This window comes from Colossoma macropomum, unplaced genomic scaffold (assembly GCF_904425465.1).
Source record: "Colossoma macropomum unplaced genomic scaffold, Colossoma_macropomum, whole genome shotgun sequence".
In the NCBI taxonomy this organism is placed as follows: Eukaryota; Metazoa; Chordata; class Actinopteri; order Characiformes; family Serrasalmidae; genus Colossoma; species Colossoma macropomum.
In genome coordinates this window covers 37,233,242-37,253,342 of record NW_023494793.1, presented here as the reverse complement: position 1 = coordinate 37,253,342, position 20,101 = coordinate 37,233,242, and the positions used below count along the sequence as shown (strand labels likewise).

The 20,101-nt window shown below is 36.1% G+C and overlaps 1 protein-coding gene across 1 annotated transcript; it reads left to right on the top strand.

Moving 5' to 3' along the window:
- The first annotated feature begins 1,368 nt into the window (after nt 1-1,368).
- LOC118814102 (tumor necrosis factor receptor superfamily member 14-like) lies at nt 1,369-19,944 on the top strand. The gene is made up of 11 exons (XM_036579763.1): nt 1,369-1,584; nt 3,269-3,321; nt 3,906-4,031; nt 7,292-7,661; nt 8,800-8,925; nt 9,407-9,562; nt 9,692-9,779; nt 11,122-11,291; nt 11,412-11,479; nt 11,613-11,659; nt 19,890-19,944. The coding sequence occupies exons 4-11, from the start codon at nt 7,532-7,534 to the stop codon at nt 19,942-19,944; spliced, it is 840 nt and encodes a 279-aa protein (XP_036435656.1). The 5' UTR covers nt 1,369-1,584; nt 3,269-3,321; nt 3,906-4,031; nt 7,292-7,531.
- The last annotated feature ends 157 nt before the right edge of the window (nt 19,945-20,101 follow it).

Sequence of the window (20,101 nt, the reverse complement as noted above, 5' to 3'; positions counted from 1 at the left end):
CCGATCTCCACCGTCCCCTCTTATTACCTTCGTGTGTTAATGATGATAAAATATCACAGTGATGGTGGTGAATAATGAGGAGCTGAATGTGTGTCTGTTTATTAGGAGGAATAACGTTAGCGAGCTCGGCTAAAGCGTTTGGGAAACAAACTGAAACTGGAGAGCGGCGATGCTCTGATTAACAGCAGAGGGCGCTGTCACAACATTCTTAACTTTCAGTTTATCACGCGTTAGTTCTGTTTGACCCTTTTTACTTCAGTAGCTTACATTGACAAGAAATGAAAGCTGATTGGTTGTTCTGTTGCAATGGGCAGTGACCTGTTTCTTCTTCCACCAACCTTATAATTTTATACTGTACAACTAATGGTGATGGCGTTTGAACAAACACTGAATGATGATTGTTTAATTGTGCGACTGTAAAACTGACAAAATCTCTTTGAAATTGTCAGACTTTCATAGGCAGATGCGGTGGTTGGTGGTTACCTAATGACATACTCTGCATTTTTACAGACATGGTAAAAGAGTCCCTTTCAGAGAATTTCGTATTGTTATGGATGCAGTCCCATCAGGTGTCGCAGTGCTTTTTAAAAACATGAGAGGACCTCATCCAACCGTATTGCCTTTAGTCGCCGTTGTCACTATCATTGGACTGTCTTATAAAAATTAAATTTACATAGAAATATTAGCTACTACTCATACAGTTTAGACACACACCTAAAGCACTTATCCCTCTCGGTTGCTGGAGCCTATCCCAGCTGTCATTGAGCGGAAGGCAGGATACACCCTGGACAGGTCGCCAGTCCATCGCAGGGCCGACAGACAGACATATACACACACATTCACACCTAGGGGCAATTTAGCATGTCCAATTGGTCTGACTGCATGACACAGACACCTGGAGAACGTGCAAACACACAGAAAGGATCTTAGTCGCCCGGCCGGGAATCGAACCCAGGCCCTTCTTGTTGTGGGGCGAGAGCGCTACCCACTGCGCCCATACAATTCACAGATTTTTTTTTAACTTATTTTTAGAAATTTCCTATTGTGCTTCTGATTTAGTTGTTTTTGAGTGCGTATATGTGATGAATTCTATTATGTGTGAACAGTTTAACCATGTAGGTGGGTGACTTTATGCAGTTCTCCTTGCCACACACCACTCCCCTGCACACACAATCTCCATGGTACTGGTAAATAACATGTTTTCCAGGCCAACTGTGTGTATCTTTTGTCAGAAGGGCTTTGACTAAATCCACCTGTTTGTAGATTCTGTGCTGCTCCCTTTGGCCTATTCAGTCCGAAATGGCGGCAGCGGTACCGCAGCAACATCTAGCGGCGGCTGTCAAAAAAGCTGTTCGGAGATGAGGGAGTGCAGATCAGAAACTGAAAGTACGTTCGTAGTCTGAACCGCCGGTTGCAGTGATTTGTTCGGGAGCCGTATATGATTCATATATTAAACAAAAAACGGAACTTCAGTTCGGATGTTTTGGAGAAGCTGAGCTTAACGGGAGAGGGATTGAACACTGCTCCACAGGGCGCTTCAGTACCGCCTTATTCACACCGTTTTCTTCAAGGAAGTCTACGAAGGTAAGAGCTCATTCAAATAACCAATAGGACGTCAACACAGTTTATACGCTCAGTCAAGCTTTTTACGTAGCTGTGATTCTTAACTTATTGCAAGTTTTCCTAACATATCATTTTAGTGCTGCATCTAAGTCAAAATACAACTTAGGCTTCCTCAAAGAAACGTAATGTGGTCGCTTATAATTTATCACAGAGTGCCCCTTTGTAGGCAGTTAGACAGGTACAGTCACACTAAATTACAGATACAGTGAAAATATATCAAAATGCTTAACAACACAGTAAAACTTTACTAGAAAAGAAATTGCTTTGAATTTATTTGATTCATTTGTATGTTGGTTTGAAAGGAATGAAATGTATTACATCATCACAAATACTGTCACTCATCATGGGTTCATCTCTTCACTCATTCTTAGACTCAGAAATTGAAGCAACCTGATTAGCAGCCCTGCTTTACCGCCTAATCATCAAGAGATCTTCAGCGCTTCGCTTTCGACTAAACTAAGCTGAGGAAATCGATAAATATGAAGAACGTTGATTTATAAATTCAAGTTGACCTGATTCTGGTTCTCAAATACTAACATTTCTGAAATTTCAACAACAAAAAATAGAGGTACACTGTCACTGGGGCAGTACCCCTCTTGTCACTAGGGTGGTACCCTCAGGGGTACATCTCAGTACCTTTAGCCAGGGAAGTTATACTGACATGTTCTCTCTGTGTCTGTGTAGGTTTCCTCCCACAGTTTTAGCTTAGCTTCTTTGTGAAGTATTGCCTTTTTTGTCAGAGCCTTACCGAGCCTTCTATTCTGTCTGATTGCTGTATCGTGCATGACCATTGCCTTGTTCGTTTTTTTCGACCTTGTGTTTTGCTTTGCCCTTTCAGTATTGTTGTACTTTCCGGGTTGACCTTGTTGCTGTTTTTTGGCTGACCTTGATTTTAGATCTTCCCTTTGTTAATAAACCCATTTTACTTAAGTGTGGTCTGAGAGCATCTGAATTCTGTCTGAGGCTGACAGTATTTACTTGGATTTTAATACATTTCTCCTGCTCGTTTGAGCTATACAATACTGCTTAAAGTAATGCTTTCTATATGATAATTATATCTACAGTGTAAATAATGTTTAAGCAGTTATATAATAATGCATATATAATTCCATACCATTTTTAATGCCAGATATCAATATCACACAACAATCCTTGAAAGAGAGTGAGAAATGAGACAAAGTGTACATTCATGCCAGACTTTCCTTAAACTCAATATTTGTCACTTGGTTGTTATTCATTTAGATTAAATGACCCTTCTTGTCCAACAACAGGGAAAGTTCACCTCCACATTTAACCCATCCATGCAGTACACGTAAACACTAGTGAATGCACACACACTAGGGGGCAGTGAGGGTGGTGGGCAGCCCTATCCACAGCACCTGGGGAGCAGTTGCAGGTTAGGTGCCTTGCTCAAGGGCACTACAGTCACCTACTGTCAGCTCAGGGGATTGAACCTGCGACCTTCTGGTGACAGGGTTGTTTCCCTAACCTCCAGTCCATGACTGCCCTCAGTTTGTGGCAGATTAAAAAATGTTTGCCTTTCCTTTTCAGCTTATCCTCTATTAGTATTTTATAATAATTTATTTATATAATACATGTTCAGGACAATTGGCAGCTGAACTCTTTCTGAACCCTGTTTTGGCAGGTGTGACTGGGCTCAATATAAGACAGATGGAAGATGTCCTATATGTGCATCTGGTGAGCAAAAGGCTGTTGCTTGTGGGATTTCATGCAAAGTTATGATGGTGAAGCAAAATGAAAGACAAATCTGTATTTACAAGTGTGAAACCAGCTAAGCAGTAACACTGTGTTGCACCATGATCTTGGAGGAATGTTGTTTCGTTTCACTGTGTACATGTATGTAGTTGAAATGACAATAAAGCCTTTTGAACTTGAACTCTTGAACTTGAACGAAAGAGGGGCCTTATATGCAGTGAGTTTAATTTTCAGTAATGTGAGTGCAGGTTAAATATATCATCACTTTTATATAAATATTTTTCAGGTTTTTTGTTTGAGTTGATATAAAAAGATTAAAGTTTCTTGGATTAAAATCTCTTTATATTAATGTGCACTAAAGTTAAGAACAATGTTTAGTTTCATTATATAATTTCAGAGGTTTGGGGTATTGTTACAACAGTCATAATGTGCATATAGTGAAGAAAATGTTCTTCTAAAATTATTTAGAACAAACTCAGTCATGGAGCTGCACCACCTTTATATAGTAGGATTGTATTGAACTTTAAATCATTGTTCTGTCAGCTCATTTTGACTGTATTTTTTAGGAAACCGTGTTGATAGACACTGCAGTGAGGATACAATCACTTCTTGTGTTCCATGTCTTCATTCAACTTTCATTGATGCACCAAACGGCCTCACAGAATGCATTAGCTGTGCAGTGTGTGATGCTGGTAAGTCCTTTATAAATAGACTTTAAAACATGATCTTTAAATTATATTATATCATACTTAAATTATATTATATTAAATTATACTTACTACGCCCAGGATTACAGCTTTATTGGTAAAAGATCATTTTATTATATAGCTAATAAACTGTACAGTGTGTGATCCTGGTAAGTCTGTCCTTGCATGTTTATAATTCTCTGTGCTTTGTATGTTCATATTCTTTATAGAAATCTTTATAGAAGGAATATTTTGTGTTGTTCACAGGTCAAGCTTTAAGAGCAAAAAATGCCTGCACACAGATTTCTGATACAGCCTGTGGAGCACTAGATGGATATTATTGTATGAACAATAACCTGTTTTGCATGCTGAGACTAAATATAAAATAACACACTTTATAAACACACATAATTCTTAAAAGTAATGTTTTTGTGTATTAGTAATCATAATCTGAATTTAGAAAAAAGCTTAAAGGCATATTTGGATTGTAAAGCATGTTTTAGGCCCAGCAACACACACGACACACGACCACCCTGTCCAGATTACAAAACATCTACCAAATAACAATAAACAATTAAAAAATGAAAGAAAACATATTTTCTGGTGTTAAATATAAGCTTAAGCAGCAGACAAGTGTGCACATAATACACTGTAAAATGGTTTCATACTAAAACACATTACTTCATGTAGTCACAAGCAATTTAACTGGTTTTATTCAACTCAGATAAATAATTTGAAAAGAACATTGCAAAGCAAAATAAACCAGTTAGATGATCAAAATCAGCAAAATCAGCTTCAAATATGCTTTTGCCTTCTTCCACTTTTCACAGTGCAGCAGCTTGGGGGAAGAAAGTGTAGAGGTTTGAGTGCATTTTTGCCCCCCATTCAGTCACATCCTATTTCACCTGTTAGCTATAGGTCTCCCCCATTAACATGATGCTACTAGCACTAGGTTGCATTTTTAACTTTCAGCCTCTTGCCATAGGGGAGACTGTGACTGCTCTTACATTTTAGAGAGGATCTAGATCAGAAGTGAGCAGCTCTGTTCCTGGAGGTTCAGTGTCCAGAACAGTTTGGTGATTTTTCTGCCCAGACCTACTACATCTGGTCATCAACTAAGAAGATCAATCAGGTTTGTTTGAGCAGAGAAATCACTAAACTGTGCTGCACTGAACCCCTCCAGGACTGCCTACTTTGATCTAGATACCCTTTATAATTCAAATTTATTGAACCAGATGGAGAGAAATCACATTAGGTCATCATGAATTTTGTTTCACTCTGACAGATTTGAAGATTTGGGACTTACAGAAATAAAGGCAGGAACACTTTCTGATGCTAAATGTGGAAATGTAGACTGTCCAATGTGCTAAAATTAGACTGTGCATCTTAATCAGGTATAGTTTATCACACTTTTAGAAGTTAAGACATTCCACTAGAGCCCATGTGTCAAACACAAGGCCAGCAGGCCAGATCAGGCCGTGACACAGTCCTCTATGGCCAGAAGAATTAATTTTTCTGTTAATATTAGTCGTATTCACAATGTGCTGCACTGCAGTCCCCAGCATGCACTGCTACGTTAGGTACACTCCAAATCTCCTACCACAACAACAGTCTATGGGACAGCAGTTACGGTTTGTGAATGCAAACCGTTGCATCGTAATGCAAAACATTTGCGAGGGAACGCATTTTATTTGCAAGGGTACGCAAAACATTTGCGAGGGAAAGCAAAATATTTGCGAGGGAACGCAAAACATTTGCAAGGGAATGCAATGTCATTAACTTTTTTTTTAAACCACCGCCCCTTAGGGGCTCCGTAATTTTTTAAACAGAAAAAGGAAAGAATTTTTCTTCTCGATTATTTCAGTTCTGAACACAATGAATAGATATTTAATGGGCGTCCAGCGCTCTGTATCCTCTCCGCTGTGTCTGAAAACCAGGATACGTAGACTAACAAATATGCTTGACCTCTGCTCGGAGACGAGACCCAACAAAACCGAAAGTACGAAGCTGTTTATTCCTCAAAAAGACATTTCAGATTCAAACAGTGCTTCGGTTTTGAGCTTTTGGAGAAGCTGAACTAAACGGGAGACAGACTGAGGGGCTGAACTCATGATCTGTTGTCTGCTGATGATCAGGCAGTTAGACAGTAACGCTGAAAGCTGTAAAATACAGAAAGAATCATTAGTGACAGCAAAATGTTCAAAATGTTTAAAACCACAAAGTTGTTTAAAACCACAGTTTTGCAACTTTTTTTTTGCAGTTTTGTGTTTCTTTTTTTCAGATACATCTTTTTCAGAAACATCCTGTTTCTGATGATATATTTCAAACAATTCAATAAACATTTTACAGTGAATTTACTAAAAAGAAATGTTAATGACTAAATCGTAGTCGTGACTGTACACACACAGTCAATTTAAATAAATTACTTACAGAAGGGCTCTTATTGTTAAAGCATTGCCTGGACAGAGGATTGAACCCCCTGTCTGCAGCATGGAGGGCAAAGGTGTTACCCATTATACCATACCAACCATGGCATATTGCTAAAATGATCATAAGGCATTGTGATTACTCTGCTGAAGATCACTGAACACAAATATTATCTAAATTCGATTTACTGAACCTAAAAGATAGGGTATTGAGTTGGCCTTTACTTTTTCTTTCAGTATTAAAGTGGGAATGACATAAGATACTAGTTTCTTTTTTTCCAAAATTTTAGAATGGATCAGTTTTACTTTTATTTAAGTGACATCATGTTAGAGTATTTATATGTTGCTTAATGGATTTTTAGTGCATTTCTCCCACTTGTTTGAACTGTTGCTAATATTCCTATTTTTACAGAGTAAAGACTGTGTTTCAAACAGTTGTAGTCAGTTGATATCAGATCAAGAAATATCAGTCCACAACAGAGAGAATGAGAAATGAGACAAGTTACTTTAAGCTCAAAATTAATCACCTCGTTGTTATTCATTTGTGACAGATTAAAAAAGTTTGCATTTTCAGTTCAGGCTATATCCTCTAATAATGTATTTATATAACACACGTGCAGAAATTTTGGAGAGCTGACTGTCTGTCCCAGTGAGACCAATTATCTAATATTTTTCTGTTGTTTTTGTAATAGAATTATATTTGTAATCTGTTTCACTAGAATATATCAGAATACCATTCATGAAGCTGCACATTCAGACTCAAAACTGATCTCTTGGTTGTTGATTTAATCCAAAATTATTTCAGCCAAATACCATAAAATGTTTGCTCTTTCATTTCAGATTCTTCTCTAAGAAATTGAAAACCTGGACAAGGAATTAATGGACAGAGAAGACAAGCTGCTTTAGAAAAAACTGAAATACGATGTTTTCTTGTTGATCTACCTGCAGAACTGGCATCTGCGTGAAACAAACAAAAATAATTTTGCAGATGATCTAAAGCTACTGAAGCAAGAAAGATGAAATGTGCAGGAGAAACATTTTGCATTCTTTACTAGAAGAGACTGAATCAGTACTTTTATTATGATCTCTGGTTTGCAGATCATCTTTATTTTTGCTACTTTTTTTTCCTCAAATTTTGAACACTGTTTTTGCATGTGTGCCTGGACTGAGTATGAGGTAGATGGAGAATGTTGTCCCATGTGTGCACGAGGTAAGAGGCCCACATTTCTGTGATTTTGTGGATCAAAAATGTATTTTACATGACAATTTTCCAACTTCTCCTTGACTCTGTATATATATATATATATATATATATATATATAGGCTGCCCTGTTTTGTGCAGTTCTTATAACATAAACTCAACTGTTGTCAGCTGAATAGAAGGATGTATGTAAATGAGCTGGTTTTTGTGACATTACAGAACTAGCGTATTTAAAACAGCTGTCTTTGTAGCTGTAATCGTAATATTTAAAACTTCAACAGTGTTACATACCACATAGTGTTGTAATATTTGAGTCGAATCTTGACTGGACTCGGTCTTGGGGTATGGTGGACTTGTTCGCTAGAACTGTCAAGTTTAATGCCTTCATCTGAGGTAACTGGTTTTCCAGCATTATTGAATATCAACAATATCTACTAACAAAAATACAACAGTTTACGTGTTTCTACATGACAAAATCAGTTCACTGCTCATTGAGGTGACTTCTGAACAAGTTTTAGAGCAGAAGGGAATAAAGAATAGAACAGAAAAATCTTACCATTACATACAATGCCAAGCTGCACTAAAACTAAAATAATAATTATTAATATTTTTAGGCTATATATTATTCAGTGTTATTTTGTACAACACATAAAATTGACTCAGACTTGCTTCTAATGGTCTTGACTACAACACTAATACTACTCAATCTGTATAGAAATGGTCCAGAATAAAATCTCTTTACATTAACACAGCTTCACTGTCACATTTTTCGATTTTCTACATCACTGGAACACAGCAGCTCTCCTTTACATCGTGTTGTGTTAGAATCTCATGATGATTGGACCAATCAAAATGCTCAGAATGAAATCTCTTTAAATTGAGTTTAAAGAACCTACTTCGCATTCTCCTGTAAACTTTATATTTAGGAGATACTTGTTTTCTTTGGGCAGCAACAATATGGAAATATAGAAATGACATTAAAGTTAAGAACTATTTTTTTCCTTCCTCTATAAATCTCTCTATATGAGACATGAGGTTTTGATAAAAGCGATGATGCACATGATACAAAAAATGCTCTCCCAAAACAATATTATTCAAAACAATTTCAATTGTCTCATCATGACTGCGTTGGTTTGTTTCTCTTTAGGACACCGTGTTTATACGCACTGCACTGAAGATACAGTCCCTATTTGTGTTCCATGCCTTCACTCAACTTTCCTTGATGCACCCAACGGCCTCACTGAATGCTTCAACTGTACAATGTGTGAACAAAGTAAGTCTGTCCTTTATAAGTCAACTTCAAAACATGTCCTTTATAGTTACATTTACTGCAAACACTTAGTAACACTTATAGCTCAGTTGGTGAAACAGTCTCTGTTCCTAAACTCTAGAATAGCATTCTGGGAAATATTAGGAATGTAGGCTCAATAGGTGTTTTTAAATATAAATTAAAAACAATTAATATTATTTAAATATTTGTTTAGGCTAGCATATTCCTAGACATTTTGTGTCTCTTTTTCTCCTGCTTGTAAATGTGCTGTTATTTTATTATTTTAATGTAGAGGTAGAGTTTTTTATCTTTCTGATGTTTTACTTATATTCCTGTGTGGAGCATTTAGAAATTTTGTCATTAAAATTAAAATGTCTGCATAAAAATATGTATTATTATTATTATTATTATTAGTAGTAGTAGTAGTAGTAGTAGTAGTACTATACGTTTTAAATATGTTGTGGTCTCTTTGTGTTGTTCACAGGTCAGGGTTTAAGAGAAAACACAGCCTGTACTCAGGCATCAGATACAGTCTTTGAGCCACTAGATGGATATTACTGTACTGATCAGTACAGAGGCAGCTGTAGACTAGCTGACAAACACACAAACTGCAGCACTGGACAATATATAAAGCAAAGAGGTTGGTGTAACACATCTGCATACACAGATATTTTTCAGTAACACTTTATGCACTTTCCTCTTTCAATGACTGGATTACAGGTTATTCCACTTAATTCTCTGTGACTGAGCAGAACTTCTATGTTTACAGGAACAGCATCTAAAGATACTGAATGTGCTGAATGTCCAGATGGTACCTTCTCAAACGGCTCTCTTCATATTTGTCAACCACATTCAAAGTGAGTGTTCAGTTTTTTAGTGTCACTGAATGATTATTCAGATCAGTGAATGATCTCTAGTTCGAATCAAGGTGGGGCAGCAAAAAGATCTATGCTGTGGGCAGCATTTTGCTACCACGGCTGGATGAATGTGAACAATATTTAAAGCATATGCAATCATCAGATTTCAACCCAGTTGAACACTTAAGAGAGATTTTGGAATGACATGCTCTACTCAACATCATCACTACACTAACTGAGGGAACATTTTAAGAGTTCATTTCTAAACACCATAATAAACGATTAACACCATCCTTAAAAAAAGCTGCCTGTGAGTTATTCTCAAAATAGCGCATTCTAAAGCCTCAGAAACATTTTTTCTCACAAAAGCCGTTATTGTCTATTGTCAAGGCACGACCACTTCATGTTTACAGCAGAAACAGTCAAAGGCCAGCGCTGTTCTCTTCCAGAACTTGATAAATCCATTCAGCGAATCAGCGTGCAATATTCCGGTCAGGTGACACAACAGGTATAATCTCAAATTGCTCCCTTCTCCCTACAAAGTGCAGTCCTTGGATCTTTAAATAACGGCTACTGCATTTAAACAGTGCACAGTATGTCTAACAAAGAACCACTTTGGATTCAGCCATGTGCCCACAATTCCATACTGGACATGAAGTGCAATATTTTGGTGTAAAACATGTGTGAACATTTCATAAATAGTGCACTATATAGAGAGCAGTGGGCCATTTGAGATTCACCTTTAGGGTTTTCTGAGGTCTGATCTTACAGATGTTTAATACTGCCCATTAATGGGCTGTTTTTTTGGGGGTTTTTTTTGCAATTTTCAGCACTTTACCTACTTGTTCTGTGTTAAAGAATGTTAATTACTGCACTTAAAAGAAACTTGTATCCATTAAATTAATTTTTTAACTCTGAAACATGAAGTTACAATTGGAGTTATCTGCTTTTGCCAAAAAAAAAATAATAATAATTAATTTTAAAAAATCAACAAAGTATAATTTTGTAAGTTGCCTGTATTTGTTAAGTTATTTTTACTTAATCAAAACAACCCAACTTGATTGATATTACCTGAAATGTACAATAAAGAAACATGATTTATGAAAATTCATTAAAACATAGATATTCTGGTCCTTGCTGTTAAGTTATCCAGCACAGTTTGGTGATTTCTCTGCTTTAATACACATACTAAACTGATAATAAATCACAGAGTTGATTCAGGTGTGAGGAATTAGTAATTGTGCTGGACACACTCTCACTGGGATCTAGATCATTTCCATAATGTTTCTGATGAATTAGACAGAAAGAAATCATTACTTCCTCCTCTATTTGACTCTGACAGATGTGAAGGTCTGGGACTCACAGAAATAAAGGCAGGAACACGTTCTTCTGATGCTGAATGTGGAAATAAAACTTCAGCTGCTCTAATAGCTGGAGTTGTAGTTTTTGTTGTCATTGTTGCTGTAGTTGTTGTGTTTTTCAAAGTCAAACATAAGACTTTCTCATGTCGAGGTAAGGGTTTCATACTATACATACATACATTCATTACCGTACCATTTATAAAGAAATATGTCTAGCTTTGATGTTTGATTTTTATTTTAAAGTGTACATGTTGTTAAAATGTGTTTTCAGACTGGTTTAAGACTCAGCTAGCTGAGAACCACATGATTCCAATAGAGGAAACTGGATTTCAGGAATCTGTAAGTGCTGTTTTGGTGTGACTACTTATTTAAGTCTTAATTAAGTGATTCAAGAACACTACACTACATGTGATTCTGTGATTAAAATGAATCCTATAAAATGACTGTAATTGATTTTTCTTTTTTCATGAAGACAGCGCTCTCATCAGTGATGCCAATGTTGACTAATCCTCCAGACAGGTAAAAACATGGATAAGGATTTACTTCTGTTAGAACTGTGAACTTATGCAGTCTGATTAGACCTGAGGAGAACATGTACATTACTGGCTGCATTTTTTTCTGCTTGTACTTGCTCACAAAAATACACAATTAAGTGTTATGATAAACATGTATCATTATGAATAATAATAATAATAATAACATGCATCCTCGGGCTGTGGAAATTCCCAGGAAGTAACTATTCTGCATTTGATTAATCAAGTCTTTTATGTCTTATAAAATACATGAAAGAACCAAGTGAAACAGCAGTCATAGGTAGAGAAAAATTTATCTCAAGCATTGGCAACCTAAGAAAATACTAATTGTAATTGTGTTGTTAGCAAGATTAAAAGCTATTAGAGAATAATAATATTTTTGCCCTTATGGTCTATCATTCCATTTAAACATCTCTAATACACTATATGTCCAAAAATATCCAGACAACCCTTCTGTGTAGTGAATTCAGCTACTGTTGAAGTAGTGAAGGTGCTCCTATTGCTGATCCTATTGCTCATGCTGAGGCAATCATTTGCATATGCATAGCTTATATAATCTACATAGAAAATCATTACCAATAGAGTGGGGTGCTGTGGAGCAGCCACACAAGAGCCTAAGGTCATGATGCCTAACTGTGTTCTCTGGAGTGGTTTAGCTCCATCTAATACCTTTAGGATGAGGTGATCCAGAACTAATCCCACATCAGTACCTTTCCTCATTAATGCTTTTGTGGCTGATTGCAATGAAATCCGCACAACAATATTGCAATATCTAATGTAAATCCTTCCCATAAGACTACTGGCAGTTACTGGAAGGGCAAACTCCCTATTAATACCCTTGGTTTCAAGTCAAACATTGGATGAGCAGGTGTCTAAAAACTTTTGGACATACAGTGTATTTCAGACAAAAACATTTATTCAGTTATAAATAGTGATATGTGCTTTTTTTATCGAAACGATAATAACAACAAAAACCCCAGTGGTGCTTAAATGATCCCAAGTTTGAACATTTTATTAAAAATTAATGTGCTATCTTTCCAGGCACAAGCAAATCACTCAAAATATCTACTATGTTACTTTGTCACACAGTCAGCAGTACCACGAGAGAAATTGTATCTTATTCAGTATATGAGCAGAAGAAAAAACAAGAACAATTCTTAAGAATTAAATGGCATTCTAGTTCAGTTATAGTTTTATTAATAGAAGAATTTCTGCTACAAAGGCGTAACAATTGTAAATATAGCAATAAGTCAAGAAAATATTTGACTCACCAACATTTCAATCAACTACTGCGATTTCTTGTGTTGAGGCTAGAAGGAGCCTAGACTACCTGTGTGACTAAATAGAAGACAAAATGTCAAGTGCAGACATTTGCCACTGCCCAACCAACATTAATCGATAACAAGAAGTCAATCTCTGTGAAAAATAAACAGAAATGTAGGGGTCGTTCCCAGCTAAAAGGAGGCTAAACTCATACTCTCCTGTGTTTCATGCACTCCATATGATCTTTAATGTAGCTGGAATGGCAATCTGTGTTGACCTTTTTGCTGGATAGAGCAAAGAATTAGAAAATGGAGGAGATGTACTGCAGTTTCATGCTGACTGTTGCTCTGTATTGTCAGTAGGACTGTCACAAGATTTTAATGTAAAGCAAAATCATTTAAATTTAAGAACTGTAATAATTTAATAATCATTGAGAACCGCCCTATTAGATGATATACAGAGGAAACACTGCTGTAGAAACAATATTTGACTTTTCTAAAACCTGCAGTAAGAATGACTGTGGATCACGATCTGCTAATATGACATTTAAACAAAAGTGAGGAGGAATAGACGTCCAATACCAGGTCTAAATAAGCTATCAAAGAAAATGACTGCATGTTGTCCCTGATTATGCCACTAACTTTCAATTACACAACAGACAATTGTAGCCTATAATTATATTTATATATATTTATGAATATCACTGCTGTCGAAACAAAATGTATTTCCATGTTTGAAAATGCCTATTGCCCTTTACATTGTGTGTACATTTCATAATGAATAGACCAAAAGAAATGGCCCAAAATTAATTTGGAAAGAAGTCTGGTTCTTTTGACTTACATTAACAATATGTTTTTTTCCTTCTCCTAAAAGTTACCATTTTGGAGATATGTTTGTTCTGACAGCAGTGATATTGCAATAGTAATAGTATTGCAATGGTAAAGTTGCAATATGAGAGACCTCCAAAAATGTTAGGATACAGTGACACTAATCTAAACTTAGGTTATAATGACACTAATCTAATCTACAAATATAATTATGGATTGGTAATTCATAAAACTATGATCTCCTCATTGAATTCACATTTGATATGGACAGAAAATAAATTCTAGAGAGCGCTGACTGTTCAGTTGTATACATGTGACCTAAAAGACATCCATCATTGGCTAGTATTGCTCTGAATCACCAGGAGAGAGGAACTAATCAATCTTTTTCCCTTAGTGAGGAGTCTGATCAGTCATGCCTGAACACAAGAAGCTCTGGCAATCCTGCAGTCTAAACTTGCAGTCTCAGTAAAAATGTTAAAGATAGGTAAGCTATCACTGCTGTTACATGGCAAGAATGAGCAATATATATATATATAATATATATATATATATATATATATGTATTATATATACATATATATATATATATATATATATATATATATATATATTATTGCTCATTGCTCATTGCTCATATATATATATATATATTTGTGTTATTTCTGTCTAGTACTATTCTAGTGCATTTTCCATTTGGATACTGTGGAGAAAATCTGATTCTAATAATAGCCATATTAATCTTTTTTTGCTAACTTGTTGTGATTGAGTGAAAAAGATGTTTATGTATTTTAAGCTCATACCATTAACTAAAATATGACTTTTTGACTTTACTGATACAATATTACTCATAATGATGTGCCTTTTCTCTGGCATCATAGCTAATTAATAGAATCTTTATGTACTTTACTAAATCTTTGGCACATGAGCATTTATCTTTGCTTACTTTACCTGTATTTATATACACGTACAGTGGTGCAGTTCTAGTAATGCAGAATTCAGTTTTACTGACCTTCACATGCTGCTTGTGATGGTCACTAGTACACTACATTGGTCTTAAAAGTTATGCCTAACAAAGAGCTGCCAAGGATTCAGCCACTTGTGCACAATTTACTACTGGACTTACAATGAACTGTTTGGGTGAAGAAGCCAGATGAACTCACACAGTGCCCTATATAGGGATGAGGGAGCTGTTTGACAGTCAGCCTGATGCATTCCTTTAAAATCTGTTGCACAACAGAAACAGTTTCCTTTCAGTTTACACTGTGACGTCTTGATCACAACTTTCTAATTCGTTCTCTCGTTTTCTTTTAATCATAGTCATGTTTCATTTTTAACTGAACGCACATTGTTTGTTTTTTATTTATGTGCAAACTAAATAAATGTAGTAGATACAGGCTGCTAACAGCTCCGTGACACTGTCTGATGGGTTTTGCGGTGTTACATTAATGAGATAATGAACAGAGACATGTTAGACATATTTACAGAATACTCATGTTAAACCTGTATGAATAAATAATCTAAGTAAGTCTATTTATGCTGCCTATGTGTATTTGTAAATTTTAGATTACAGTGGATTTTTTGTATGTTGTATGAAGTTTGATGAGCTACTCTTTAATATTGAGAAATCTATACTGTAATCATTATCATGGTTTTATCCATTTATAAGCTCCAAAATACGACTGGTCACACTTTCTCCTCAGTGTGTTGATCTGTTTGTGCCCCCACTAAAACAAAACTGAGCTTTTATAAAGTAAGCTTAAAGGGCCCATATGACACAGAATGAAAACACTGTTAAAGTTTCAGGGTTTCTGCTATTCACATGAAATTTAAAGGAGACATTGGTATCAACTCAAAACACAACACTGCTATAGAAACTGTAATGGTATTTTTAGGTTCATATGCAGATATAGCACATTATATTGTTGTTAAAACATTTTATTTTTGTCTTGTCTGACCACAGTAGATTCTCTCAGTAATCTACAGGCTTCTCCAAATGTTCTGTAGCAACTTCAAACAAGCTTCAATATGCTGTTTCTTCAGTAATGAAACCTTCTGGAGTGAGTGCATTACCTATTGTTTTCTTAGTGAATTTACTAGCTGCTTCCAGGTCTTTCCAGAGCTATTTTCCAGTGGTCCTTGGATCTTGGGCTACCCCCCTGACTAACTTTCTGACTGCTAGAAATATATAAAAAAACCACAAAAAAATGAACATTACACTTTTTATTTAAAGGTGGGTTTTCTATGATACACGGACCCTTTAAATGACTAGTTTGCAGAAACAGCTACTTTATTCTCTGTGACTGAGCAGAACTGGGTATGTTTGCAGAAACAGCATTTAAAGATACTGAATGTGCTGTAAGTTCAAATCATACCTACTTGGACGGCTCTCTTCAGATCTGTCATCCACATTCGAAGTGAGTGTTCACTGGTTAAATGTCACTATGATTACTGATCTGTCATGATTTTCCCACAATAGTTTGGTTTACAAAATTAAACCTATAATTGTCCAAGGTGCAGAGCAAGAGTTTCATATTTATTTAACTAAACACTGAACAAAAGTTTCATTGATGTTATTATAATATTGTAATTTTAAATCTGTGTTAGATAAATCTAATAGCTTCTCAATTAGCTGGAAAGGATCACACATTTAGAAGTAAAGACACTGCATTAGAGGAGGAACCTGTAGGTATTATTTTGGTTTAAGATTCTGATAGTGCCAGCATGTAATTTCAACAAGACAATGAAAAAAAACAAGGAAGAGGGATGAACATAACATTGGACTCTGTGAAATTATTCATATGACATTAATGTCATTTCATTCCAAGATAACACCCACCACAGTAACATCAATGTTAACAAAAAGCACGAGACCTGGAGGAGAGATGAACCTTCTTTTGGAACTGTGAAGTAATCAGTGGTGGACGAAGTACACAAACCATGTACTTGAGTTAAAGTAGAGATACCCAAGGTAAAATATTACTCCAGTAAAAGTAGAAGTCCTCCCTTTAGACCTCCACTTGAGTAAAAGTACAAAAGTATTTACCTTCAAATGTACTTCAGTTTCAAAAAAAGTACTAAAAGATTAATTATGACTCTAATGTCCTACTACCGTTTTTGTAACAAGACTCTTGCTTCATTAACTCATTTTAGGTGAAGATACTCTAGTGTCACTCTTGTAACACCAATATTTTAATACAATGTGATTATTTAGTCTGATACTGATGTCTATTAAAATTATCATAAGCACAAAACACTGAAGGCAAACAATTTCCATTAGGTAGAACTGAGTAGCTATGAAATAACTTTTTGCAAACAAGCAAAGTTTCAGTTTAAGATTTATTTGCAACTCAGTTACAAGTTTAAGTTGAATGACTCTAATATTTTTCTACCAATATCAAAAAAGTGCGCTGGTCTGGACTCTGCACTCTGGACTATGTGTTTTTTTAATGAAGCAGTGTGTAGACAGAATGCGGATGTGCTCTCTTTGGAGATAAGATAAACAGAAAGTACACTCTCAGTCTGCTGGTAACGCTCATCCATGGAGTGGTTTAAAAGCTGTTTACTGTTCCAAAAATAGGATTTTATCTTTAAATAAGGTACCGTTTTGAACTTTTGAAGAAGTGGGGCTAAATGGGAGAGAGACAGTGGAATAATGTGTAAAATGAGAGGAATGAATGATGTAATGATTACTATGGCAGCACGGTGGCGCAGTGGGTAGCACTGTTGCCTCACAGTGAGAATGGCCTAGATTCGATTCCCGGCCGGGCAACCAGAGAACAAGTTTAAAACTACATTGTATAAATCTGTGAGAAAGCCACCACACCCAGCTAAACAACACACAATGAGTGTGAGCACACATTTAATATATCACTGTATTTTCAAAACCTTTTGGTTGAGGTTTTATTTTTTGCACTATTTGAAAACACCAGCTGCTCTTTGCATTGAGTGAGCATACCATCATGATTAAATCAAATATTTAGAATAAAATTTTATTTTAGTAACATACATTAGAGTTATTTAGAACAAATTCAGTCATTGTTCTGTATCATATTTAAATGGAACTGGATAAAGGGAATATTTTGTCGAACAATCAAATTTACACAGTTCTACACCCCAGATGTAGTCAATCCTCTAAGACATATTTTATGTCAAAAGCACTGGAGTTATAAGGCTAACATGGCTAATAGTACTAGAAGTCAGTCACCCAGGTCTTGTTAACAAACACTAGAAGTCATCATCCAAATCTTTTCTAGAAGTTGTAATCTTTTCTGTAAACACATTCATGAAACTCTTAAGTGAGTGAAACCATGTCCAGGTCTTCATTATGGTCGTGCAAACTTGTTGATGTGGTTTAGGACACAGTATGACTTTCTGTGAGCTATAAAAATGAGCAAAACAGGACAAGGTGTTGTCTAAAATAGCTGCCCACAGTGATTAGCTACATGGTGAAGTGTTGTTCATTGTTATAGTTCACAGTAAGTCATGCTTTGCTCTGAACCACATCAGCAAGTCTGTGTGACCTTAATGAAGACCGGGATGCAGCTTGAGTGGGTTAAGAAGTTTAGAAAACGTGTTTATGGAAAAAGACTTTTTAAATGTAGCCTTATAGCTCCAGGACTAAACTAAAGAAGCAAACAATGTGGGAACCAAACATTTGGTTCCCACATTGTTGATTTGGTTCATCTAGGGTAAGTGGAAAAGTGTCTAAATTTGGTATTTGCCCAACTTTTACGTTAAAACTTTTTGTCAGCTCATTGTCAGCTCTGTTTTTTTTTAGGATACTGTGTTTATAAGCGCTGCACTGAAGACACCCCTGCTTGTGTTCCGTGTCCTATATCAGCTTACACTGATGTGCCCAACGGCCTCGCGAAATGCTTTAATTGCACAGTGTGTGATTCTGGTAGGTTTGTCGTTTTAATACAGACCCTTATGTGATCGTGTACTAAAAAGATGAAAGATATACTTGCGATGCTAGTCAACGCAGGCGTCTGTTAGCTGACGTAACAGATCTGGCGGTTGGCGCTTTCCTCCGAGCGCGGTTAGCTGTCCAGTGACGGTGCGTGAGCGGCAGGTCGAAAAGAAGCGGTGGCGCTTCACAGGTCTCGGAGGAAGCCTGTGTTAGCCTTCACCCTCCTAGCGTTGATAGTATCGTCTGATTGGGGGAGTCCTAACTAGCGGGTGGAATTGGAGACGACTAAATTGGGGAGAAAATCGGGTAAAAATAATAATAAAAAAAGAATCTAGGCCTTAAAAATATTAAAATGTCAGTCTAATTTAGGTAAGACATTTACACTAAAGCCTTAAAACCAGCCAAATAATTTGTTGCAAACAATGATGAGCCATCTAACATCTACTTTTTCAAGCTACTGAAACCCCACCATTCCCACCTAACACCACTTACCAATTTAACCAATTGATGATGGAGCTGATTAGTGATATTAATCTACAGATACTAATAGCAACACTTCTAAAAAAAAGATGGTTCTTCAATTGTTCTTTAGTGAAGTAAAGTAATAAAGTAAATGATGAAATGATGAAAATGTTCCAAAATAGCACCAAAATAGCACCAAATAGAGTTCTTCTTTGACACTATGTAGAACTATTAAGTATGAACATGGTTCTACATAGAACCATTACTTTTATAAATTTCATAAAGCCCCCTTGAAGAACCACCCTTTGTTAAGTATGTAGCTAGTTTAAATGTGTTCCTATGAGTACATTTAGCAACAGCGGAAATCATAGTTATGGCAGGCTGTTAACTTTAGTACAAAACCCTCAATCTGTCTTTGCAGACTGACTGACTGTTATAAATAACGGCAAATAATCAAGACCACTTAAATGTTGATGCATCTTGAAACAAAGCCCAGCTTAACCCCTGGATATGCTCCCTAACCTACTTTCACTCTGGTACCCATTTGAGCATCCCTAATGTTTTCTGTCTGAGGAGTGTTAAACCTTGAGAAAAAGGGAAAAAAATGTATATATACTCTACTGTTGAGCTTTCTGAACATACCACTTAGCCTCTTGGGCACCCCCTAGTGGGAGGGACGTTTTTTCCCTCTTATGAATGGTACTGTTCATTGCAGAGATATATTCTTAGACAGTGTTGTTTTGTGTTTTTTGCAGGTCAGGGTTTAAGAGTAAAGACTCCCTGCACTCATTCATCAGATACAGTCTGTAAGCCACTAGAGGGACATTACTGTACTGATCAACAGAGAGGCAACTGTGGACAAGCTGAGAAACACACACACTGCAGCCCTGGACAATATATAAAGCAAAAAGGTCAGTGTCATATATCTTTATAAACTATAAACTGTCCTTTGCAATTGCCTCTTTAA